At 43.1% G+C, this 26377-nt stretch overlaps 2 protein-coding genes across 12 annotated transcripts in view; one reads left to right on the top strand and one right to left on the bottom strand.

The window, feature by feature from the left end:
* Positions 1 to 26377, top strand: part of FAM13A (family with sequence similarity 13 member A) — a 198914-nt gene that overhangs the window by 148747 nt on the left and 23790 nt on the right. For 10 of the 11 annotated variants that reach the window (XM_048848645.2, XM_075127514.1, XM_048848644.2 and 7 more), the window contains 6 exons: positions 1564 to 1743; positions 4975 to 5161; positions 8698 to 8774; positions 9849 to 9891; positions 16230 to 16380; positions 25173 to 25386. In XM_048848645.2, coding sequence (XP_048704602.2) covers positions 1564 to 1743; positions 4975 to 5161; positions 8698 to 8774; positions 9849 to 9891; positions 16230 to 16380; positions 25173 to 25386 — 852 coding nt within the window. The remainder of the gene's footprint in view (positions 1 to 1563; positions 1744 to 4974; positions 5162 to 8697; positions 8775 to 9848; positions 9892 to 16229; positions 16381 to 25172; positions 25387 to 26377) is intronic. The other variant, XM_048848643.2, reaches the window with a different exon arrangement.
* LOC125636077 (putative E3 ubiquitin-protein ligase HERC3) overlaps positions 20799 to 26377 on the bottom strand; it is a 145238-nt gene continuing 139659 nt past the window's right edge. The window contains exon 25 of the mRNA XM_048848638.2: positions 20799 to 21023. Within this exon, the coding sequence (XP_048704595.1) occupies positions 21022 to 21023 (2 nt within the window). The 3' untranslated portion in view covers positions 20799 to 21021. The remainder of the gene's footprint in view (positions 21024 to 26377) is intronic.

Here is a 26377-nt window from a genome sequence, read left to right as displayed (position 1 = left end):
AATGTTTGTCTGATTTATCTCAGTCTTTACCTCCAAACCCTCCTCTGTCCCAAAAATAAGCAGAAGAAATTTCAAGAAAAAAGGAACATTTTTTCCACAAAGTGAGAATGCGAGGGTTCAGTTAGGTTTACAACGGAAACAGTCTCACAACCTTGACTCTAGTGTCACTACAGTGACTCCATCACTATACTGAAGTGAATAAAAGCTCTGCTGCTCACAGTAGTTCTTACTCCAATCTCACACCAGAATCAAACAGGAGTCATTCCATCAAAATCAGTAAGTTGCAGCAGTGTTAAAACAGCATGGGATCAGAATTGGGTACTTATATATATATATATAGTTGAGTAAAGTTTATGATGAGTTGCCCTACTGTGTGGTCGTCGTACTTGTGAGAAGGTAATCACTCATCATTCTCACAGGTGCTACTATTTCTTATATAATTTTGTTTCACCTCGTGGAGATATATGATGAGTGTAACTATGAATAGCATTCACCCTGATAACCTGTCTGTCCACACTTTCAGTAGCATGCCCTTAACATACACTTATTAAAGAACTTGCTGCACACACGTTCATGTCACTTAAGGTCCTTACTTCAAAGAGCCTTTCCTTCTGGCAGGCCTTTCACAGGGGCCAATCACAGTTGCAGTCTGTGCATTCTGTCACAAGGGACTGCTCCCTCCTAGCTCGTCTGGGAGTCAGTCACCCCAGAAGGATGGGGGCAAGTTAAAGAGGAGGCATGACTATAGCCCCAGCCTCACATCATCCAGGCCAACAATGCTGGTCAGGTGCAGTGAGGGAAGTGCACTGCACCATCGGAAGCGGAGGTGCAGCAGGAGCATTCTGCCGGTGCACCAGGGAGCTGTGAGAAGTGTTGTTCCTCACCCGTACACACCGCTCCACCCGCTAGGGGTGTGGGTCAGCACATGAAGAGCCGGTGAGAGAAGGGATGACGCAGGCCCGTTTGCACATATTTGCATCATGCATGCACCAGCCATCCAAACCTAAAGCAACCCCCCTACCCTGGGTTTGCTTGTCATGGGTCACCCAGCATGAGGTGTTTTGCCCATGTTATGTCCCTCTTTCCACCACCACCACCCCCAGTTTTCCCCCTCCCTCCCCAGAACTGGGAGTGAATTTAAAAACACACAGTAAAAAGCTGTAGACCCTGTTATCTTGGTATGGGCTGTCTAATCACTTGAATCTTAAATTCTCATTTCAAACTAAAGTTCTTCATGTCGGGGTCTGTTAATTCGGGGGGGGATCCAGTTAGGCACCTAAGTAAAAATGGACTCCTCTACAGAAGTATTGAGTGGCCATAACGGCCGTTGACGCTAATGGGAGCTGAGAATGCTCAGCACTTTTGAAACTTTGGGTCACTGCTTAACGTGCCCCATTTTAGTCAACCACATCTGAACAATTTAGCTGATGTCTTGCCATGCGTCTGCCATCCTTAGCATGTTTTTGACACTACTGCAGTTATTAAAAAATTGTGACTTCTAAAAAGGGAGAGGTTTTCTGGTAAGTTTGTAAGTTTAATTGACCTTATTTTTCATCTTGACAGATATTTAGAGAAGACGATCCGCTCAGCAGTGGAACAGCATCTCTTTGATGCTCATGGCTCAGGTGGGCAGAGTTCAGAGGACTCCGAATCAGGAACATCATCAGCCTCTTCAAATGTATCCACCAGGCAGAGGAGGCGGCATCACAAAGAGCAGGATGAAGGCCGCCGAAACAGAGACGTGTATGTTCACGATTTCTTCTCCTTTAAAAATGATATTTCATTGATAGCATCATAATCACACCCATTAAATAGGCAAGACAGTGGCTCCGTTATTGCAAGCCTTGGCCCCCGTTCCGCAATTGACAGCATACAGAGTGACTGCTGCACCTGTGCTGGGCTCCATTGGCTTACTTGGAGCTGTGAACTGCAGAACCAGGGCCTTGATTTGTGGTCGTTTCACAGCGGAATGGGCTGACAGGTGTCAGCCTAAAAGTAGTGTTTGGTTTTTGTTTTAATTGTATGTATCTGGAAACAGTAATACTCCTGGAAAAAATCAGTTTTGGCATTTGTAACTTAATACTGGACAAAAAATAACCCTTTCAAATGCTTTTGTATAACAAAACAGCTACAAAATTGGGACCAAATTCTAGTTTCACATGTAGAAAGACAGCTTCTGTTCAAATTTTGTAGTGCTCTGTGTGTGCATTTGGGAGAAGAACGTGCCCCTTTTATTAATCAAAAATCGACCATTTTTATCTCAATGGTTATAAGACAGATAAACAGTATTTTGAGACAGCTTTTTTTAAATGCCTCTCAAGGATTAGTCATACATAGTATTCCTCCTGATGACATACAGCATATAATACAGATGTGTCACCATCGCATTCTGAATAGAGGTTGTGTTCACGCACAGATCTAAGGATTTTTTTTTACTGAAAGGAAAAAATGTGACCTTTCCCCCTTTTAGAAAATAAAAAGTCTTTTTAAATGGGCAAGATGTTTGCACAGTCTAAGCTGTTTCAAAATACATATATAGAAGACTTCATCCCAAGAATGTGTAGTATGGGTGTGTGAGGGGAATTTGATATATTGCTATTTTTTGTAGGGCAGTACAACTGTATACGACGGCCAACATGTTTAAACTCAGACCCTGATCTTGCAAACATTTACGCGTCTGTTTAACATTAAACGTATGAGTAGTCATATTAACGTTAATCATGTGCATAAGTGTTTGCATAGTTGAGGGCTTAAAGTTAGGCTCTTAAATACATATTATAGGTGCCTTTATAAAAATTACCTTATTTTCAGAGCTGCTGAATACCCACAAATCTTACTGGAGCTACAGGCCTTAGCATTTTTTAAAATCAAGCCACTTTTATTTCGGGGGCCTAACTTTAGGCACCCGGGCTCAAAAATTATAATCCGTTCTACTTGACATCCAGGAATATAGATTCATAGATTCCAAAGCCAGAAGGGACCATTGTGATCACCACTGTGTATAACACAGGCCATAGAACTTCCACAAAATAATTCTGAGGGCATATCTTCTCGAAAAACATCCAGTCTTGATTTAAAAATTGTCAGGGATGGAGAATACACCATGACTTTCAGTAACTATGGGATGTTAACATAGCGGAGAAATGTTCCTGCAGTAAAAGCATTTCTAACTGACTTTTCAGGTAAGTAGGTCAGAAGCGGGCTAGTGTACGTGTTTGGCAGCATATATTGCAAGGCAGTTTTTTCTGCACAGCCTCCGCATCGCATTGTATATTTGCTGTTCGTGCTTTGTAGCCCATTTAGCTGCTAACTCTTCAGTCCTGTATTTATCCCAAAGCCCCAGACATTAATTTAAAGCAAATCAAAAGTCCTAAATGGCACCGACAAATCAGGTCATTTCTCTGGTTTCATAGGGATAAATTGTCCTGCAATCTGTTATGGTAAATTGTGAAAATTGAAAATTTCATTTGAGACCTTTTTGATTTTGGCTGGCTTTATCTCTTTGCTGTCTGGACACAGACCTAAAGAAGATCCATGGTGCCACACAACACAGTGGCAGCATACAACTGGGATAGTATTTATGCCATAAATATATGGATGGGCTTACATTTTGCACACCACATGACCTACCATCTAAATGTAATGAATCACATCTCAGTGGTTTAAAAATAATAATTGCACAAAGTTAAATGGGTCTGGTAAGCCTTATCCAGAGATTTATAATTCTCTGTCATCTACATTTTCCAGGGACAAAACATAGAAATGACTTGTGACCTAGAAAATAACTAGAGCATTTTTTAAAACTATGAATATTTTTGCCCTCATGAGGACTAGCCAAACACCTCAGTGTCAGATTCTCCTCTCTCATTTACACCAGTGCCACACAAGAGCAACTTCCCTGATGTTACTGAAAGCAGAACTTGAGCTTTGTACCTCGCTGTACAAAACTGCTGTGGATGCTTACAACTGTTACCCACCATTCCAGCCTTCCATCTCTGGCATGATAGATGTGCTTTTAGCCTGAGGGAGCATAGAGGTTGGGAGGAAGGAGATACATATCGATATACAAATAGAAGATACAGTGATGCCTGTATTTTTGAAAGTGTCTCTATTATTGCACATAATAGAAAAACACCTATTAAGGAGGGCAGAGGAGTGGCACTGCAGAAGAACAACTGCAGGGAAAGGGAGCTAGCAGAAGATCTTCACCCTCCTAAACAAGGAGGCAAAGATGAGCATAGATGACATGTCTGGAAAACACACAGATCTGACTAGACAAAACAGGAATTTATCCCAGTGTCCAATAAGAAGCATTTAAGCAAGCAAACACATTTCCGTGCAACACAACAAATCACACAGCCCTCTCTCACAGCAGTCCAGTTATTCTTGATGAGGCATTTTCGTCCCCATCCTGTTCTCTGTTATTTATCACTCCCTCACCCTTCCCAAAAGAGGCAGGGGGTGGTGGTGCAGTGGAAATCCCTCGTGTGTTCTTACCCTGCAAACTTGGGTAAAGAGTTGAGTTACAGTAGGTTTGGGAGACATGCCCAAATTCTGCTTTCAGTTATACCGGAAATTATTACAAGTTGTTAGTTGCTAAAAAAACAAAAAAACAAAAAAAACAAACATTTTGTCTCTGGGAAAGTTAACTGGCATAACCTTTTAAAAATAACTAGTACAGCCAGGGGTGATCCATTCTTTCCACTGACTTTGGTGGGAGTTGGATCATTTCCCCAGTGCTAATGACCATGTTTTCTCATGCGATGTAGTGCACCTGTTTTTAACTCCTTGTTGGGATTTCGGATGTCACAACCTTTGTTGTGTTTCTTGCAATAGGTTAAACGCAGATGGGGTTTAAGAGACAATTCCAGAACTGCACCAGTCAGCATAATGCATTTCTCTGCCAATAGCATAAATGCAATAGGATTGTGTTTTTAAAAAACAGCTTGTTGCAATGTAACTTGCCTTCCTCAGAGAGGTCATCAACAAAGAAAACATTCCTTCTGGATTCGGAAGCCTTGAAGATTGTATTCTGACTCCTCAGGAAGTAGAAAAATTACAAGAAAACAACTCCGGGTATATTGGAGAAAGGAATAAACCAAAGCGGCAGAAATCCAGCACCAAACTTTCTGAGCTTAACGATAACCAGGATAGCCCTGTGGTAAGCAAACATGCCATACAAAGTACAGAGAGCGTCAGTATCATGTTGGGAAAGAGCATCCCACTCACAATCAAGCATCCCGCTTCCCCACTGCCTTGTACCTTGTGTAGCCATTTATACAGATGTAATCACTTGCACTTTGCACAGATGTAAATGGCTGGTTAGGGCCATGGAGAATCAGGCCTTACACTTTTAACAAGTTTCAGAGTAGCAGCCGTGTTAGTCTGTATCCGCAAAAAGAGAAGGAGTACTTGTGGCACCTTAGAGACTAACCAATTTATTTGAGCATAAGCTTTCGTGAGCTACAGCTCACTTCATCAGATGGATGCACGAAAGCTTATGCTCAAATAAATTGGTTAGTCTCTAAGGTGCCACAAGTACACCTTTACTTTTAACAAGTGCATTGTGGTTACAGAAGGGCCAAATTCAGACACTGACCCTCTTAGTCTACACATAGCTATTTTTGTTTTTAATAGAGCAAAACAATATGGTTTCAAAAATAGAGTAAGGAAGTGAAATTTGTCCCCAAGCCTGCAAGATTTTAGTAGGATTGAGCCTGTTCAGCACCTCACAGGTTGGACCATCAGCTTGTGTGGGGCTTTTTTTTTTTTTTCAATTCTGTCCGATAGTTTTCCGTCACAATGTAGCTTATCGGTGTGGTGTTTGTAGTGAGTGAGTGCCAGGGCATTATCAGTGGGTGAATTTGGTGGTTGCCCTTCCTCTCAGCAGCAGCTGCATTTCAGAGGTGCTGTATACAAAATGCTTCGGAGTCTTTAGGATGAAAGGTGATCAATCTAGATACATCACACCTTTTGACTGCAAACATATCTGACGCATTTGCAATGTACCGCACATCGCGAGCACAGTGGAATGTGCACAGCCTGTAGAAGACATGGGTTTACATTGTGCAGCCTTTTTGTTTTGAATCACAGAATGTTGTGATCCCTGTTTGACCTTCCCAGTAGAAGACAGTTTGCCCACCGTGACAAACTGCAGAAATCGCTGATGCAACATCTCCTTCCCCGTATAGCCAACACAGGCACTAAATGTTGTGTTAGCAGTTGAGAACTTACAGCATATTTCAGCGTGGGCCATTGATGAAGACAGGCATGCAATGCCGTATGATACTTGGCACATCACAAACTCTTAGCACCGCTGGTAGCATTACAATACCCTGAGAAAAGAGTAGGCTTTACCAGCTGTGGAATATTTTCTCTGGTTGTTGTTGGTTGAGTTCCAAAGTCTCCTATAGGTGAGTGCCCGTTAAATGTGATATGTTTTGTTTTGAAAAAGTACATCGTGTTCTGGCACACTTGTTTTAGATTACACAGCCGTGGTTTATTTATCAGGCTAAAATGTATACAGATACCGAAGAGGGAATGAGTTGGGTTCTTTTGTGTATTAGATAGAAATGGCATTGATAAAGTGAAGGAAAGAAACTGAGAAATCATAGGCTCTGTGTATTAGATTTAACATGAAGCAACAGTATCCGATCGCATATAATAGACATTTAATGTCTGCACCCTTTGAGACACTCTCTCCTTAGAGCTGCCGCACGAGACCGATTTCAGCGTTTGGGCCAAGAGTGTAAGTGCAAGGCTCTTTTGTGGGTGTCCAGGAGGTGAGGACATGCAAGGAGCCTCCCCATCCAAAAAAGATCCTCTTGCACAAGGTACTTACAATTCTGAAGTAACTGGCCAGAGTCGAGCTAAATGCTCTCTGGCGGCAAGCACTGACCGTGCAGTAGCATCCCTGTGGGACAGTATATGCAGTTGCCTCCCTTCCCTCTCTCTAATGGGGAAGACTTATCATTTTCTTTGGTGGGGGATTCTTCTTCTGCTTCCCATTACTGCGTTAATGGATGGTACAGTGACAGTCCACACACATAGGAAATACTTCTCTCTTTCTTTTAAATAAATGTGAAGCAAATTAGTTTCTGCAGATGTGGGGCCATGTTCTGGCTCTGGATACACATGTGCAACTTCCACTGAAGTACCACTGAGAGCCTGATTTGCTTTTACACTAAGGCCCATTAATACCACTCCTGCAGTGTAAAGAGGCCTGAAAGTGGGAGGACATTACACTGATGTTCCCATTCAGGCCCCTTCACTCAGCCAGAGTGAAGTCTAAATGAGAATCTGGCCCAGATTGTGGTCTTTAAGAAGAAAAGACTGTCAAAATATCTACTTGACTGAATACCTTGGGGTTGAGGGGTGGGCGAGGCTCTAACCCAGTGGTCTCCAACCTTTTTATGCCCAAGATAACTTTTTGAATCTAAGGGCAACCCAGGATCTACCCTGCCTCTTCCCCAAACGCCCCACTCACCCCATCCCCCGCTCCCTCTGTCGCTTGCTCTCCCCAACCCTCACTCACTTTCACCAGGCTGGGGTAGGGGGTTGGGGTTCGGGAGGGGGTGCGGGCTCTGGGCTGGGGGCCAAGGGGTTCGCAGTGTGGGAGGGGACTCAGGGCTGAGCCTGGGCCAGGAGGTTGGGGTGCAAGCTCTTGGAGGGAGTTTGGGTGCAGGAGGGGGTTCGGCATGCAGAAGGGGGTATGGGTTGCTGGCTCCAGTAGGGGGCTCAGGGATGGGGTTTGGGGTGCAGGAGGGGATTCAGGGTGCTGGCTCTGGGAGGGGGCTCAGGGTTGCATCTTGGGGTGCAGAAGGAGGGCAGCACTTACCTCTGGCAGCTCCCGGTCGGCAGCGAGCACAGCGAGGCTCAGGCAGGCTCCCTGCCTACCCTGGCCCCACAGCCCTCCTGGAAGGGGCCAACACACTGCTGCGGCCCCTGAGGGAGGGCAGGGGCACGTGGCTTTGCATGCTGTCCCTCTCTGCAATCACCACCCTCGCAGCTCTCCCGGTCATTGGGAGCTGCGGGGGCGATGCTTGCAGGCAGGAGCTGCTCGCAGAGGGAGACCTCTGGCCGCTTCCTGGAGCGGCGTGGGGCTGGGATAGGGAGTCTGCCTTATCAGCAGCCACGCTGCACTGCCAGAGCTTGGGAACGACTGGGACATCCTTTAGGATCGACCCGTCGATTGCGATCGACCCGTTGGTGACCACTTCTCTAACGTCTCTCAAATGAAGGGCCATCAAATTGCATTGCCTATAACAGGGGTCAGCAACCTTTGGCACCTGGCCCGTCAGGGTAAAGCCGCTGGCGGGCCGTTCCGGTTTGTTTATCTGGAGTGTCCACAGGCACGGAGCCCCGCAGCTCCCACTGGCCACGGTTTGCCGTTCCCGGCCAATGGGACCTGCGGGAAGCAGTGGCTAGCACATCCCTTGGCCCGCGCCAACTGTTCTTTGTGAAACACTTTAAGGGCTTCTGGTGACAGGTACTTGTTTAAGTGCCACACTGTTGTTTCTGTTGCAGGAAATTGATAATAAAGCATGCTTTTTTAAATTGTAATTGTATGAAAGATAGACCTATGGCTGCTGTTCCCCTGTTCTATGTAATACTTGGTTTGGATACAGTGTTGTAATAGCCTCCAGCGTTGTTGTTCTTTTTATCTAATTTATTATTTTAACATTTGCTGTGTTACAGAGTATGGAAAGTTTTAGCTCCTCAAGGCCGACAGCCAGAGCAGGACCTGATGACATGGAGGTTTTGTCTGACGAAAGGTGACTTTTATAGCTTACGTTTTGCTCTCCAAGTGGTTCTGTATGATGTGATTGTTTCTTCCATCCACACTGCAGCTGAGAGCATGCTTCCTAGGGCAAGCAGACAGACACTTGCTAGTTCTGCTCAAGCTAGCTTGCTGAAAATCGCGCTGTAGCGTGTGTAGTGGGCAGCAGCTTGGGCTAGCCACCCTATGTGTATGTAGGGGCGATGGGTGGGTGTGTACTCAGGCACTAGCCGGAACCACCCCTGTTACCATGGCTACGCTGCTACTTTTAGTGTACTAGCTCGAGCAGGGCTAGCATGTTTCTGTCTCCCTGCGCTGGGAAGCATGCTCCCATCTGCTGTATAGACAAACCCTCAGGAGCCCATGGGGGTGACTTTCAGTTTGCTGCAGAGGGGCTTCATCACCACATTAGCCGCACATTGGACTTGTATAGAGAGGAGATTGGCTCTGCAGGAAAGCCTCGGCCCTCTCTTGTATACCAGAAAGGGGCTTGGCACCTGTGCCACATAGAATAGCATGGAGAGTAGGGAGATAGGCCCCAGGATCTGTTTTCTCATGGGTACTGTAAACCCCAGCACACACCCCAAGACAACTGTTGCAGAAGGGCAGCTGATGCACTTCAGCACAGCTCCCTGGCCCCAAGTTTGGGGGTCCCAACCCCCTTTTCTGCACTTCATTTTCCTCCCCCACCCCCCGAGCCCAATCACTCAACTTTGCTTGAGTGAGGAGAATTTTACTCCATCACTGCATTTGTGAGTGTAGGGTTTGTTGGGAGATGTGAATTTGTTTGGATTAAGGGCAGCAGAATTTAATTCTGTTATATTTTCCACAGATAGCTTCTACGAGGAAGCAAAATGGATGGGATAACAGCTTAAAGTGCTGTGCCACTCACTGAGTATCGCACATTTACTGTATTTACAAGCAATAGCAAGTACGCTCAAATCCTTTTGAAAGAGATGGTATTGGCAATGATAGCCAAAGTATAAAAAGTAAGAGGGTACAAAAGTCTGTTTCCTTTCACTATGAGACAGTCTGGTTTATTTTTGTTTCTTTTCTTTTTTTTAAATAGCAAAGAAAATGAAAACGATGATGTGTTTTTCATGCACTCGCAGGTTGGTATCTTCATATTTGTTGAGATTTGGTCCTGGGCAAAACAAACAAAAACACTGAATTTTATAGAACTAGCTGGTCAGGACGGTAAATGCTTCGAACGAAATGTTGTAACTGTGAGGCAGCGCCCTGACCTCCAAAATGGAGTTTGCTTTGTTTTTCTCCTGGATATAGTTGAACAATGAGGTGTCTTTAAAACATCTGTTCCTTTCCCTGTAACCCCTACTTATCAAAAAAAACACAGTCACTGAAGTCAGCAGTTTGACATTGAGTTCCATAAAGATCCTGGTGAGCAGGGCATGTGACTGATTAGTTCACCGTGTACTGAGATTAACTTTGTCTCTCCTGTTTTTTTCTGAAATAATTTTGGACTTTTCTATATGACTTCCCATTGTGGCTTCCTAATCTTGGTGGATAAATTTTCATGACACTGTCTGATGCAAATTGAATTTTTTTCCCCCTTTCTGTCTTGGGGATGGTGACTTGAGGGAGGGAATTGCTTATTTAGAAGGGGTCTGTTTCTGCCCTATGCTAATCATTTTTCACCCTGGCTTCTTGCCAGCGACTCTGTAAGTATTCTAACATACCCTGAGAAGCCAGCAAGGTACGGTGCAATTGGAGCGATGACCTGAAAAGCATTCATGCCGTCTTTTTACTGCACATTTCTTTTCCTGTGCCGGTGCTCCACAAGACTTTTTTGTCCCTTAAAGTGGCAATACAACAAGTGCAGCTCTGCTGGTAAGTGCCAAGAAGGAGTGCCAGCATAAGTAGGCTGCGGGCATTTTAATCACTGGTTCATTTAGACAGCACAGCAGTTAAAATGCCACTGGAGACCTATCTGCAGTAATGCCCCTTTAGTTACTACCACTGGTGGAGCTGCATCAGTGGCAGAGGGAGATTTTAAGAGGCATGGGGAAAAGAAAAAGCTATTGTGAACAAGGGCTATCTGAATTCCACGTGACGGGTTGGAGGTTGAGAGGGGGTCTGCAGCTGATATTTTTTTAACCCATCTCCTTGCGCTGTTTAAAAATAGTAGCTGCTCTTTTGTTGACATTGTTAGACTCTTTGATTTCCAGCAGTGTCGCTCTCAAGAAGCAGGAAGGGAAGGGAGAACGGGAAGTGATTGTCTGAAAATGATGCATTATTGGGCTCAGCGTAGCCCTGTCATGGCACGTTGCTAAAGAAGTTATGCAGGCCATGTTTTCATTGAGGGAGGTGGCTCTGCCTTAAGGCTCAATTTTTAGCTTTGCCACAAGCTCTCAGCTTGACCAGAGTTCACCCTGTGACTCAGAAATGCAGTCTAGTCCCCAGTTTCCCCTTGGCTCCAGGGAGGGAAACAATCTGTGCCTGCCCTGCACCAGGTACAGATAACTCCACGCTGGCTCAGCTGGGCTGGCTAGCACACTTATGGGGGCACAGAGGGTACAGCCCAGGCTTCAATCATGCCTTGCCCCTACCTCTCCATGCTGTGTGGGAGAGGACACAGGGGTCTGCGGAGGCTGCTGTCTCCAAGCTCCTGCATGATGTGGACGGGAACTTCCACAGGAACTTCTAAGAACTGACCCTTGGATTTCAAACTAGTTTTGTTTTGTTTCATTTTATTTTAAAAGATCTGGAATATTAAATTATGGTTTCAGAATGAACTTCTCCTTATAAAGAACTTAAAATTCAATAAGAAAAGTGCAGCATTACCCCTGAGATCGCATTATATAGGAATTACAAGGTCAAGAAAATGTTGCATTCCTTCACGGTAGTTTTACATTCCTTGTGCCTTGTAAGCCTGTTGATTAGGGGAGCTTAAAACATACCTTTTGTAACAAACAACTCGCTCACAATAAGTGAAAGGCTTTTACTTACCCTTCCACCCACCCACTTTGTCATTGGTTGTTGCACATACAGTTTTCGGTTTGCACTGGACCCTGGATGCATGCATGTAGAGCCCCATGTGTTCTGCACTTCTGGAGCATTGGAATTTGCCAGAGTCCATCCTTTGCTGTAGATACGTGCTCTAGAATCTAAACTTTCCTTTTTTAAAAAAAAAAAAAAAGTTTCTAGCACTTAGGGTTGCAAAGGAAACCTTTCCAAACCGGAACTGAATATAACCAATGTAAATGATGTCTGTCTGCATCTGCATCCACCCTGAAACAGTAGCTCTCAGAGGCATGTAAACTGTTCCCATTCATTTCAGTGTTGACTTCGAAATGTAACGGTGCCAATCTGTTCATCAGCATATTAACTGCTGATTATAGTGACATCCAGCTGATGTGCTCATTCCACAAACTAGAATGGCTTCCCAGACCTTCCAGGTCGTAAAAAAAAAAAAAAAAAAAAAAAAAAGGTGTGAGGGGCTTCAACTGCATAAACCTCTAGCTTCCACCTGTCAGTGTTTATAATACAGTTAATGCATTTCCAGTATTCAACTCTGCAGCATGTTAAACATGTTAGGGGTTGAGTAAAATAAATGGAATGGAATGCCAAATGAACTAACAGAGGGGTCCTGTCGGGTGGTATTATCTTTCCCCCAGTTAAATCACTAAAATCTTTCATTTTTTACATTTATGCAAAGCTGCAAATGATTCCCCAGATGCAGTGAGACTTGCATAATTCAGGGGGTTAGCCACAGAATGATTAGTGTCTTGTCCCTCTTGGAAGGTGTTCCATGTTTCACAGTTCTAGTAGTTTGTTGGTGGGAGGGTCAAAGAGCCCTTTAAAACAAATGCAAAAGAGACTTGGATTCACTTCTGGATGTTAGTAGAATACAGACTTCTGACACATTTCTGTTTCTTTCTTACATTTTGAGATGGCTGAGTACAACATTGTCATACACAGTTGAGAATAAGAATCATGTTTTGGTCTCTGTTTAGACGGCACCTTGTACACTTACTATAACCAAAAACGATAATCGCTATCCTCATTCCCCATAATAAGCATAAAAGGCTACCTCTGCTTTGTTGTCTTACCCATGAAGAAACAGGAATGAGCGATACCTGTAGCTATGTCATTCACTTCCATTCTGGCTCTAGCACCAGCATTTCAACTATGGTGTTGCAATGTGCTGCTTGCCCCTATGGCATCTTCCACCCCTAAAATGAACAGCTCAGTAAAGGACCTGATTTTTTTGAAAGGGGTCAGAACCTGACCTTCTCTTTTGCAGCTCCAGTTTTGCCAGGTACAAATAAATCATGTAAATATCAGCCTACCTGATTTGTTGATTTAGTCATGTAGTTAAACTCTAAGTGGCATCAGTTGCAATCCCAGTTATTTACAACTATAATATTTGTTCCTACAAAATGTAGCTGTGAAAGATTTCTAAAAATCCTATCCAAAATGTCTCATTGTACGATTTTTGTTGTTTAATGTTACTAATGCCAAGAGTATATTATGACTTCAGGCTAGTAAGATCAGTACAGAGTTCTTTAGATTTGTAAGGCCCGGTAATCTGTTGACCCCTAAAGCATGCCGCTTCCCATTTCTTCTGTTGCTATTTATACTGCCAACTCAGCTTCATAACGGCTGGAAGCCACTTGCATCAGGCAACCAAAAAGAAAATTTTTGTCATTAAAACAGTGAACATCCATGGAACTGTAGGTTGAGATTGTTAATTCAAATGCATTAGGTTACACTAGTGCACATCTGTCGTTTTGTCTCTCTTGGGTTTATGCCACCGTTATTCTTCAGAATGTCTAATGGTTTATTCATAATATTAGGAGCTACATGAGTGAGTAACTAGCCCAGGCCCTCAAGAACTGAGTGAAACTGATTGTTATAACAGGACAGATCCATTTTTAAGCAAGAATTTCAAATATTGCAATCAACTAAGTGACCTCAAAGGAAAACGCATGTCATTAAGTTACTATGTCCATGGAAATATTTACAGTGTGGTGAAATGTACCTATCTGGAACATGCATTTATATCTGCTGCAGACATAATGTATCCAGAATCATGATGAATCATGAAATTATAAGGTTGTTGTGGGAAAACAGTTAATTCTGTAATAAGTAGAAATGATGGTAATAAGGTAAATTACATTTTCTGGTTGCTGCCTTCTAAATGGTCCCTTTATTCCTGAATGTTCTGTTAGCTGCTAAAGAAAATAGTTTAGTATACTCCAGTTGCTGTAGAAACTTAGTATGGTTTTTCCCCTCCGATGCTTTTATTAATTACATCACTTCGAAAGCTCATTGCAGGATTTTTAGTCTTAAATTAGTGTGATGACAACACAAGGGCAAATTATAAAATGGTACAGTTTGTCCTTTAGGGAGTGTATAACACTCTTTGTTTCTGCCCTGTCATGAATCCTGTTGTTATAGGCATCTGTCATCATTTAAATCTCTTCAGGAAAAAAACCCACGTTTTTGTTGACTGTAAGGAAATATTTTAAGTCCACATGTGGGAAGCAGCTTGTAAGATATTGGGTAGGGAATTGACATTTGTGCTTATGATACACACGCTTAGTGTTGTCAAGTATTTCCTTGGTGCACTGTAAAACAGGGAGAGTTAAGTTCCTAATTCATAGTAATATCAGCTAGCATTGCCTTATTTTTGTTAAATAATGTTTAAAAAAGCTAACCTACAGAAAAGAGAAACAAAATGCAAAGTTATACAAAAGCATTACATAGCAGTATTTTTAAATACCTGGAACTTCAGCATCAAGGTTATAAATATTTAAAAAGTCAAGATATCATGCATATTCTCTGAGCAGTTTTCTCTATTGTAGAATATTCATTGCTTTGCTGAATACAATAAAATTGTTATGTCTTAGAATATTGTAAGTAGGACACAAAATTTGTATGTGAGTTAGGGACACACTTGTATGCAGTGTCAATTCTGACAGCTCATTCCGTGCAGCTTTGAAGTGTGGGCTGGATCCAGTGTCATTGTCTGTACAATGACAATTCTCTTTGGTGTCAAGTTTTTTGGACACAGAAACTCTCAGTATAATCTATATCACTCACTAGATTGCTAGAAGTTCTTTTTGTTTGTTCATTCGTTTGTTTTTAACATTCTGCTTGTTAGTTACTTACGTCACTGTGATCTATCAGTTAAGAATAAACTATGCCTACTGAAATCAAGTATTATGTAACCATTTATGTATAGATCATCACTACTGTTTATATATTATAACTACTACCTACTCTGAATGCTCTGTGTTTGTATAGGTCTATATACATACATACGTGCTTTACTTTCTCTTTTCTCTGCCCCCCTCCCCCCCACCATCCTGAGTAGTTATGAAGGTCATTATTCAAGACTGTTCAGATTCCTGTGCGTTAGCAGCCCGCAGGGACAGCTCCCCTACTTTGTCTGATAGTGACAGAACTATTGAGGAGATCAGAAGGTGATACACACCATGTGTGCACATGCACAGCATCTATGCTGTTATGCACACACTTGCAGTGTATGGAGTGGGAGAATAGCAGTGATTTCTGCATGAACACGCAGCCTATGTAGTATTCAGCGGGTGAATAATAGTGAAGCAAGCAGCCGTTGCTTCCTGCTAGATATAAATTATGGATCACTTACTTGACAGCAGGTTGTGTGCTTTAAAAAAGAAAAAAAAAAAAAGTACTTGCTCTTTTCTTGCATTTTTTTGGCTTTTTCCCAGGGTCTGCACTATTTCCAGCTGAGATGCCAAACCCTACTGCCGTTTAGATTTGCGCAACATTGCTTTAAAGCCCAGAGCTCCTCCATAAATAGTTCTGCTCTCCCCACGCCCAGCTAGAAAACAACCACAGGAAATCAGGGCATGTGCAGCCAGCACAGTTTAGCTGGCACTAATTGATCTGAGCCTGCCCAGCCTGCATGAGAGCATTGGTGTACGGGGCCTGCGCTTCTCGCTCTCCCGAGCTGCTGCCTCAGGAGCAGCGACCGCTGCTTTTCAAAGACACCATGTTGCTCCTGTAGCCTTAGCAACAGCAACGGCATTTTTGTTGATGTTCCAAAGAGTTTCACTTCTTTAAGGAAACGCACCCACCCTCTCTTCCCCCCTCCATCCCTGTTCTTCCCAGTCAGTGATTCGAGGCTTTTTTCAGCTGCATGCAGTTGTCTGGACAAGCAGCCTTGGGAGCTCCTTGTGGCTTCCTAAACAAGGAAAAGTTCAAGGAAAGCAGATGGACGGATGTTTTTGCCACTGTGAGTGACCAATTAGCATTTTGGGGTCACTGAACAGGGAATTTAGTTTCTGAGCTGGAAGCATAGTGGACGGTTTGTTTTTAATCTTTTAGCTTAAAGGAACACACACTTGTTGCTGCAGCTATAGGTATTTTTTACCTCCCTCTCTGAACATTACTTTTTTATTTTTTATTTTTTTTTTCTTTTGCTGTGTGTTTGGGATTATAGCAGATTTCAAGCATGAAGATTCAGGAGCACTCGAGCATTCCCGAAACCAAATTACAGAGGAACCAAGATGCTGATGGTCAGGAAGATAGCTTCGTCTCAGAAGTGCCTCGGCTGGACTTGACAGCATTGTGCGATGACAACAGCTGGGAAGGTACAGTTGTGTGCTTGCTGGTATGACACAAAGAGAGAGTGAGGGAAACATGAGTGGGGTGGACGTATCTTTGGGTTTACGGTGCCTGGCCAAAAACAACAGGAAATGTATTTTGATCTGAAGTCTGGAGGAACTGGAAATGGAATATTGGATTGGTGCCAAGTCGGATTGTAATTTAGGGAAAGGCGGGAGAATGTGTTTGCTCCTTTCTTGCAATGATTCTTCCTTTCTGATTTAAGGTTTATTCTTTTCATGGTGTTTTGCAGCTCAGGCTAGTGAGGAGCTGGATCCCACTTAAACAAAACTGATCATTTTATAGACAAAAGAGAATATCCTGCTTTCTCCTTGTGCTACCCCTCCCCACTCCCACCCTACATAGATATGAAAATCAGGTTTCAAGAAGACTATTCTATTTCCTATCCTCCAGTGGTCCTTAGGGACAGGCTTCCCTAGTCTGTGTTATACTCCATGTAGAATTCTATTCACCAGGTAAAAAAGTAATGTTAAGTTGCTTGCAGTTCAAATGTCTTAACGCTGTGTCTTAGTTTGGTTTTCCAGAGGTTTTTTTTGCACTGACTCCATTAATGGGTTACATATATTCAGATGCAGTCAACGATCTTTTCAGTATAGCACTTTGCAGAGATGAATGCAGGAGTTGTGTTTGTTTTATTGTTTGCATTGCATGTAAATAAACACTGAAATCATACTCCTGAGTAATTTACAGCATGTAGGCTGCATGTTTGTGTGGAGGGGAGCCACTTACTATAATAAGCATTTTCCAATCAGCAAAATGTCCAGGCTTTCTGATCTATCCCAGAGATGCTAAGGGACCAAGTTGCTAAGGAAAATAACTTTTTTTTTTTAATGCATATTGTTGAATTACACAATTTGGGCCCAATCCTGCGAGATGCTGAGCAACTCCACTGTCATCAAGAGGAGTTGAAGGTGCTCAGCATCTTTCAGGATCAGATCAATTATGATCCCTGCATATATCCCTTTCTTCAGTGTGCAAGTGAGTGTGCTTTTGTTGTTAGTCCTGAAACTTGGCAGGCGTGGATTGGGAGGAGCTCTTGATATAGAAAAAAGAGTGTTTAAAAAAGAGAGAGAGAGAAGCGTGTAACAGGCATCTGTTACTCTGAAAAACAAAACCTGTGAGCAGTGCAGCATGTTGACAATGGCCAGGTTCTTTGTTCCTGGTTCCATAGCCTACGTGACACATGTCTTTTGCTTTCCATGACAGTGTAGGGCTGGGCAGACCAAACCAGTAGCAGTGGGTGCTCCTGATTCAAAGTCAGGCCACCAGCTACCTTCAATTGCATTGAATTTCTCCACCCCCACCTCCAGCCTGGGAATTCCCTGGATGATATCATCATGTACAACACATCTGATGAAAGGGCAGCATGTACTGAAGGAAGTCGCCCAAGAGACCTCTGATTCATTATATTTTATTGGGATTCTCATTAGCCATAACCTGAAGGGCTTGGACAAGCATACGAGTATTTGTGTTTTCAAAGGTGACATAGGCAAGAGTCTCCCCTGTGTATTCTGCTGTCACTTGAACCTTTTAAAATAACAATTATTTTCTTTCCTTGATGCCTGTGCGTAACTCCCATTGACATTAACGGAGTCGTACGTACACCTCAAGGGGAGAATAGACTTATAAGCCTGTCTCCCAGACACTGTCCCACCTCGTGATATGTGCTTTAGTTCCGATTCAAAGAACTTTTCTGGAAATGCTCTGACTTGCTTAGAGACTCTGGACCATTGTCATGAAAATGAAAGGGGTACGTGTGGGTGTATTTTTAAAAAGCACTTCTTTCAGGCTGTTTTTCTTCCTCCTTCCTGTTTAAAATACATATGTGATGGAAGAGGAGTTTGGCAAAAGGGACAGCCAGAGCAGGTGAGACATGTGTCAGTTGTCTCCAAATGTCACCATTTTGTAGCTGCAGTACGAGTGCAGCAAAATGGTGGCTGCTGTCTCTTGGTGAACAGGAGACTTTGAACCATTTCAGCTATGAATGTGTGATCAAGCTGGCAGTGGCTAAAAAGAGGAAGATGCTAGCCCAAACTCATACATAATTTCCACGTCTAGAGCCCGGCTTTGTCCATGAGATGACTCGTGAGTCACTGCTCACAAATATGAGTAAGGGGTTCACAGTCTGGCCCCATTCTTATGATCTGGGCAGTCTGACCCGCGTGGCAGTGTACATCCCTGCATGTCTTCCCTCTTCCTCTGAATTGGCCCTGCAGCTGTGCTCGCTTCCATGGTAAACAGCAAAATCTTCCAAATTCAAATACAATGTAACTGAGCTCAGAATCTTCCTTAAAATCAGTGAAATGGCCAGTTCCTTAGGAAAGCAGCTCATGGTTTGGACTGCCTGTGAAATTCTAGCATTGTGTACTCCTCATTGCATACGCTGTTACACGTTTAGATGCCACAGAACTCTGGGTTCCTGGTGGATTGGCTCATAATTGGCTTGTGAACACAAATTCAGTAGCTGAGACTCCCTTCACCTCCAGGTATCACAGCCTCCAATTAAAATTCTTAGGAAAGATCTGAGGGGAAGCAGATACGAAAACAGTTCTACAAGATAGTCTTGTGTGGGGAGTGGCTATTGTTCTCTTACCTTTACACACACAGACTAAATCTCATCATTTTTAAACCACAATGTCTTAAAGCAAATTAAAGTCTCTCTCCCTTGGGGGATTCTTCCAGGCGCTTCACTAGAACTGTGACTGTTATCACTGAGTATCTTTTGGGGGTGAGGACACAAAGTAGCAATTATGCTACCCACCTGAGGTCAGCATCAGGTTAGAAAATGTTCATCTTTGGGACCGCTGAGACTTCGGAGTGCATGGATAGCTCTGTGAACCCCAGCCCCTCTGTGCTCCTTGCTCTGATCTAAGCGGTGTACGGAGGTGGCCCACTTGTTGGCAGCTAGAATGAATTCAGATTTAGGCTTGTCTACATGTGGAGTTGTTGCTGATTAACTTTCTGTATGTCCAGGCCCTTACACAGAGAATGGTTATCCCCACGTGGGGTGACATTTGTTCTGTCTGCATAAAGACTGACTATATGGGTCCTATGCAGGAGGAGTTTGGGGAGGTGCAATTCTTCTTCCTTCCCTCCCCCTCTCCTTCCCCCCCTCTTCCCCCCCCCCCCCCCCCCCACACACACACAAGGGCTACCATTCGGCTGGAGTAGCAGCTGCAAACTCTCAAGGACGGGAGCCAGTGGATCTGCATAAAAACAATCTGCGGCTCCTGATGTGGGCCCTCCCTGGACCACCCCCCACATAGCTGGCATACAGACCAGTCTTGCTCTACATAGGGTGTGCACGGGCACTCTGGTGCAGCCCCTGCAGGGCTTAGAGTATGCTTTGCAACAGCCCCTTGCACCAGAATGAATTTCACTGTGGTGCCCATAGGCATTGAAAAAAGAAGCTATTGCTGTGCAGCGATGCCATGGTTTAATAGGATACATTCAGTTGACACAAATTGAGCAGGTTTTGTTCTCAGTCAGAGCATGCAGAGGGTGAACTGGGCTGTTTCTGCATCAAATGCTAAGGTGAGGTTCCGATAAAATGCATTTCACAAAGAGCAACACTGGCCCTGCACCTCATCTCTGCTGCCTGTAAATGGGTTCTGTACTGGGGGTTGTTTTTGACTGCTAGGGTAGCCTGCAAAGTCAGTGAGTCTGTGCAGGCTGGCAACAAATAAAACAGAGCGTTTCCAGAACCGCTCCCATCACAAAGGATTTTAATCTAGTTGTTGTGGATCAAACTGCCAGGAGTGGAAGGGACACCCTGCTGCTTTCATAGTCAAACGTTGCTTTGTAAAATTACCACAAAACTTTACTGGTTTGGGCCCCAAACCTACTCCCCCACCCTTTACCACAATGAAAATGAAAGTGAAAACAACTAATGATATGTAATGTTCCCACTTGCCTGAGGCTAGTCATGTTTTTTCCAATGGGAAAGTGGAATATTGCTGGGGTGACCCAAATTGTCTGTCCCCCAGTTTGCTGTCTACTTTGCCTTATTTATTTTGCCTTAGAGTATTAAAAGAACACTATAAACTAAAATTTAGACCAGATTTTGTCATAAAAATCTTCTGTTAAAACCCACAATCAACAGCAGTGCTTTGACTTCTCTAATATAAATTTTTTTTTATCCCTGAGCTAAGATGTGATAATGCTTCGTTAGGGCTATATATTATTTTGATACGCTAAGAGGGGCCACAGTATAAGAATATTTTTTTAAAATAAAAAGTTATTTTCTCTACTGATACAACACCTTACATTCATTATAAAACTAGTATGTGTGTTAATTAATACAATAATTGTATTAATTAATTTTAAAAGGTCATTTTAATTCCTTTCATTTTCTTCAGCTTTTTCAAATGGAATTTAGGGCAGCACCCCAGCTGATAAACACTGGTATCGTTCAGTTGCTTCACCGGTTCACACTATCTGAAAATCTGGCCTTCATGTGTTACTCCGCTGTCTGTCTCCTTTCAGAAATAGTGCTCCTTTCAGTGCTGTACAGCACTTTGTATATCCTTGTCCAGTCTATGGATCCATTTCACAACTGCATTTGCATCGGTATGCATAGATTTTAAATATGGTTAGGTGACGTTTCATCCTGTAGAGGACCACATGAATTTTGTGAGGGTAAACAAAATAAACATATAGAACATTCCCTATAAGAGGATAACAGATGGTCTTGAGATAACCATATACATTTCTTCAGCCTAGAGACCACTACACTGCATTTTCCACACCTCTTGATTTAAAATACTTCTATTGTCAACTGAAGAACATCACTTATCCTTCATATGGCCATTTGTTAAAGAGGGAACATGGTAACATATATATTTGCACCTACAGAATTGCACGCATGCACAACAGGTGGCTGAAAGATTCAATGGCAGATTAGCTGTGGGACACTGAAAGGTAATATACCAGTATTGAAGAGGAGAGTGAAGGCTACAAACATAATACTCACATTTGCCTTTTCCACACAGACTCAGAAGAGACAAGGCTAAAGGAATTGAAATGGAAGTTCCAAACCGACAAATAGAATGTTCATACATACACACTCTGAAGTGTTTACACCCATGAGCACAATCTCTAAGTAATTTCTTCCTTGTACTTAGGCATGTCCTTTATTACTGAAGAATGAAAAAAGATATCCTAAAATAGAAGTGCTCTGGTTGCTGGGTAGAGGCATGGAGAGACTCCCCTATGGAGAAGTGGTTGACAAGACTGGCATTGTTTAGTTGAGAGAGAAGGTGAATAAGAGGAGACATGATAAAGGTATTCAAATTAATGAATGGCTTAGAGAAAATAGATAGAGCACTCCTATTCACCTTTTTACTAATGCAAGAACAAGGGACATTCAGTAAAGCTGAAAATACACGTAAAACTGATAAGAGAAAATATTTTTAACACAAGACATAAATAACCTGTGAAACTTATCCAGTCCAAGAATTTAGCAGGTTTTGTAAAGTCTTAGTTGTTTAGATAGGGAATGAGAGCTTCCATTATGAGAGTCTGATATTAGGTAAGATAAACACATAAATAATACAAATCCACATGCTTCAGGCCATAAGCCAACCACTAACTGAGAGGGACTAGGAGGAACTTTGGGTCAGTTATTCTATAATTGTGCATGACAAGGAGCATTTGACACTAGCCACTATGGGAAACGAGATACTGGACTAGTTGGACCATTCATTGATCTGATTCCATACAGGAGATCATGTGTTCCTTTGCTACTTGCTCCGTTTCTGGTCAGGCTTTGTTAGCCATTGTGACCTCCTGATCTAATTTTTTCTAAATATTACACACCGCAAGTGGAACAACTAACCCAAAGAGTCAAGACCTCGAGGAATGAAAGTGGGAAATAGTCCGTTTTCTGAAGCAGCCATTTGTTCCATCCAAGTTTCAAACTTTCGTTCCTTTTAGGACTTCCTTCTCCTCCCCCTTTCTGACCCATTCTCCTTTAAAATGTGCATTTCAGCTTGTCATCTGTATTTGAAATTAATCTGGTAGTGCACATGCCTCGGTCGCTGCTGACTGTAAAACCACTTGTCTCAGAGCCCTCTTGAGTCATTTTATGGTACCTGATATCGGGAATGTAAATCTGCCTCAGGACAAAGTCACATACATCTTTGTTCACAGGTTGCGTAGTAGCTGAGTTTGTTTACTACTATATGCATTCCTTTTTGCCCTCATTTTTTCCCTTCTAAATCCCAGCAAGGCATAATGCTAATCCCACTGACTGTAAATCACCCAAATGCTTCTTATTTTAGAAGGTCCGACTCTAAAGTTGTTAATTCTCCGTGATGGGAAGAGGGATAAGCAGAAGAATTATATGAGATTAATTTGACCAGTGAGGGTGGGGAATCAAAGGATGCCCCTTTTGCACTGGACATTAGTTTCCACATTTCACTACCACGGGGCCTCAAAAGACCTTTCTGAAAACATTGGGCTGTGTTAAATTCAGGGAAATAGTTGGATTCTGGAATGCATATGGCCCCAAATCATCAAAGTTTGATTCAAGGGCTCGTAGATTGTGGGTTTATTTTTTAACCTTAAACCTCTGTATTTTCTCTCTCTCTCTTTATTATTGGGTTCCTTGAGCAAAGCATTTTCAACACCAGGAAATAGTAAATTTCATGATTTCAGATATTTAAATCTGAAATTTCATGGTGCTGTAACTGTAGGGGTCCTGACCCAACTCTGAAGGCAGCAGTGCAGAAGTAAGGGTGGCATGGTATGGTATTGCAAACCTTACCTCTGCGCTGCTGCTGGCAGGGCGCTACCTTCAGAGCTGGGCACCTGGCCAACAGCCACTGCTCTACAGCCACCCAGCTCTGAAGGCAGCATAGAAGTAAGGGTGGCAATACTACAACACCCTACAGTAACCTTGTGACTCCCCCGACAAGTCCCTTTTGGGTCAGGACCCGCAGTTTGAGAAACGCTGGTCTCCCTGGTGAAATCTGTATAATTTCGGGTAAAAATAGCCAAAAGACCAGATTTCACCAGGGAGACCAGATTTCAGGGTCCGTGACATTTTTCACGGCCAAGAATTTGGTAGGGCCCTATATATATGTATAAACTAGTGGTAACATGATGTACACGTGTCTTGTGGTTAAAAAATTACACATCCATCACAGCTGAATCAGTGCATCTTCTCTGCATCTGTGGTCCTTTGGGGCTTTTCTGGAGTCTGGCCACAAGTGAAAGTTTGCCTTTTCAATCTCAGAACCCTATAGAAGGGCCATTGTGCGGATACCACCTACCATTCCTTCAGGAGTGACTTAACTTTCTACGAGCAGCATCAGTCATTGAGGCAGAGGGGTGCAATTTTCACTCCCATACCAGTGAGGCGACATCTAGCTTTTGATGCATAAATGATGTAAAGCACTTTACACCCCAGTTGGTACTGAACTGAGTATTCCCATTAATTCAGTAATGCAGAGGACATTGGGCCATACGGTGATTTTACAAGAGGACAGGAATACGGAAATGTAACATTATGCAGTAAATGGAAGGGCTACATTTTTCAAAATTTACAAAATAAAAAGGCCTGATCTCTCTCATTGATATAAGATCGGTATCAGAACCTGTATCTGCAGGAAGCAGATGATTCTATCGCTGTTTTCAGGCTCTTTCCAATGATTCATCACCCACTATTTTATGATTTTTCTAACTTTTTTATTTGATTTCAGAACTTCTTGTTAGAATTACTTGTTCAAAGCACAACTCTTAGATCGTCTAATCCTGTGGTGCTAAGTAGGAGCATGCAAACCAGATTAGTAAACTATCTGAACAGAGAATGTTAGACCCCTTATGGCATCTGGACAGAGTGATCACGGGATTAAGATGATTTTTTTTCAGTTTGTTCCAGTATGCTAATTGGCATTCCCAAAACACACCCCCAGTCTTCCGAGATGGTTACTTTTACCATCAGCCGATTAATTCAGCCCGTGGATGGGAGATTTATGAACAGTGCTAGTGTGAGAGTGACTGGGTGGCTCCTGGTGTTTGTTTGTTTGTTTGTTTGTTTATTTTAACGTGAGAATAATTGAGCCTGGATGATTAATTATTAACACTTTTACAGCTGCAATAGGCTAGACACAACTCAGAACAATAGTAAGATCTGAACCATGCCCCCATGAGATAAAAATTGACTTTTAACCATGATGCAGTGATTGAGGGTATCATAAAGCAGGGAGGGGATAAGGTGGGGAAGGATGAGGGGTCATAACAATGTGATCACCTTGTTAATCATTTACGGCATTTGCACATCTTGTGAATCAACTGATTCCTCCTGCATGTACCGTTCTGCAGCCCTCAGTTACCTCCTTTATACTTGAATATATTCAAGTCTGTTCAGTTCCAGCCCCAAAGGTTTGGACAGCAAAGGGGGAAGGTGCTGTCAGGTTTAGTGTCTCTTGGAATCAGTGAGCAATGATGACTGGCCAGATTTAGGGCTTAGTTCTCCACTGTCTGGCACCTTGTGTAGTCATATACACACCTGTGCAGCGTGCTCCCATTTCAATCTGGTAGCATTTCACACTCCTTCTGCGCTCACTTTGCACACAAGCAAAGGGTGACGGCGGGTGCCAGCCAGTGAAGAATCCGGCCCTCTCTGTAAAGGAGGGGAAAAGTTGAGAAGAATAGGGCTTTAAAAATTGTCCCATGTCTGTGGTGATCATTGAATGCATTTAGAATTAGGAAAATTAAAGCTCACTTTCATTGAGTGGTTTCAATTGATTTCTAGAGCCCGTCCCAGCTTTCTCCTCCAGGCAACGAGACGGCTTAGACTCAGACGAAGCTCACCTGTCCCCTCAGGCTGGATGTCTAATTCGCCAGCTTCTGGATGAGGACAGTGATCCAATGCTGTCCCCTCGTTTCTATGCCTATGGGCAAAGCCAGCAGTACCTGGATGATACAGAAGTGCCTCCCTCCCCTCCCAACTCCCATTCATTCATGAGGTAGGTGGTGATTTCACAGCAGCCATCTGAGCTTCAGGCTTTGCTCCCAGCACTGCCCAGTAGCAAAGGACTGCAGAGTGGTAATGAGCTGCATCTCGTTTACCAAGATAATGCCATGTAACCTGATGTGTGGGTGGGGCTGGTGATCCCCACCAACAGAAGCCTCCTCACTTTCTATTCCAGTGATTTCTAGTAGTGGCTTCCAGGTTCGTGCGTGGATCCCCAGGATACTTCTGTCACAATAAAGATGTTGTCGCATCTTGCTGTGGTGTGTCTGTCATTACGGAGAGGCAGTGCGATGCAGTGGACACCTGATTGGAGTCCCAGCTCTGACACTGACTGTGTTGCTTTGGAAAAGTCAGTTAACTTTGTGTGCCCCAGGTTTCTTCATCTATGACATGAGAATAATGATACTTACCCTCCTGTGTAAAAGGCTTTGAGGTCATCTGCAGGTAAAAAGCACTTGAAGTGCTAATGATGACGATGAGGTTCCCCAGGTATTGGCCTGGTGAAAACTGTGTTGTGATGTCCTATATACTGGTTGATATGTATTTTAAGGGATTTATAATTTGGTCATAAAAACTTTCTCCCCACTGAGATCAGATCTGTGGTCTGAGATCAGATTTTTTTTTTAAATGGAAATCATTCGGACCTGGGAGTATGACAAATGTGGTGGCAATTCTGACAAAGAATGGCAAAACAAATGTAGACACTCCCACTATTTTTATTGCCAGTTCCACATGATATATATGTATTTATATTTTTAAATTCAGTCTGAACAACAGCACATCACAGGCTATGCATTTTGGCCCAATTGTAGCTCATCCCAGGTGCTGTTAATCTTGTTTTAGCATGCGGGCTAAGGGTGGAGTAACTTGAACCACTCCAGAAGTATGAAATATCCTGGAAGTAGTGATGCAGGAGTGGCTCATCATTGACATTCAGATGTTTTTATTCGGAGCTTCTGCTCTTTGGAAAATGTTTAAACTTT

This window comes from Caretta caretta, chromosome 4 (genome assembly GCF_965140235.1).
Source record: "Caretta caretta isolate rCarCar2 chromosome 4, rCarCar1.hap1, whole genome shotgun sequence".
Classification (NCBI taxonomy): domain Eukaryota; kingdom Metazoa; phylum Chordata; order Testudines; family Cheloniidae; genus Caretta; species Caretta caretta.
This window is presented reverse-complemented; position numbering and strand designations above follow the sequence as displayed.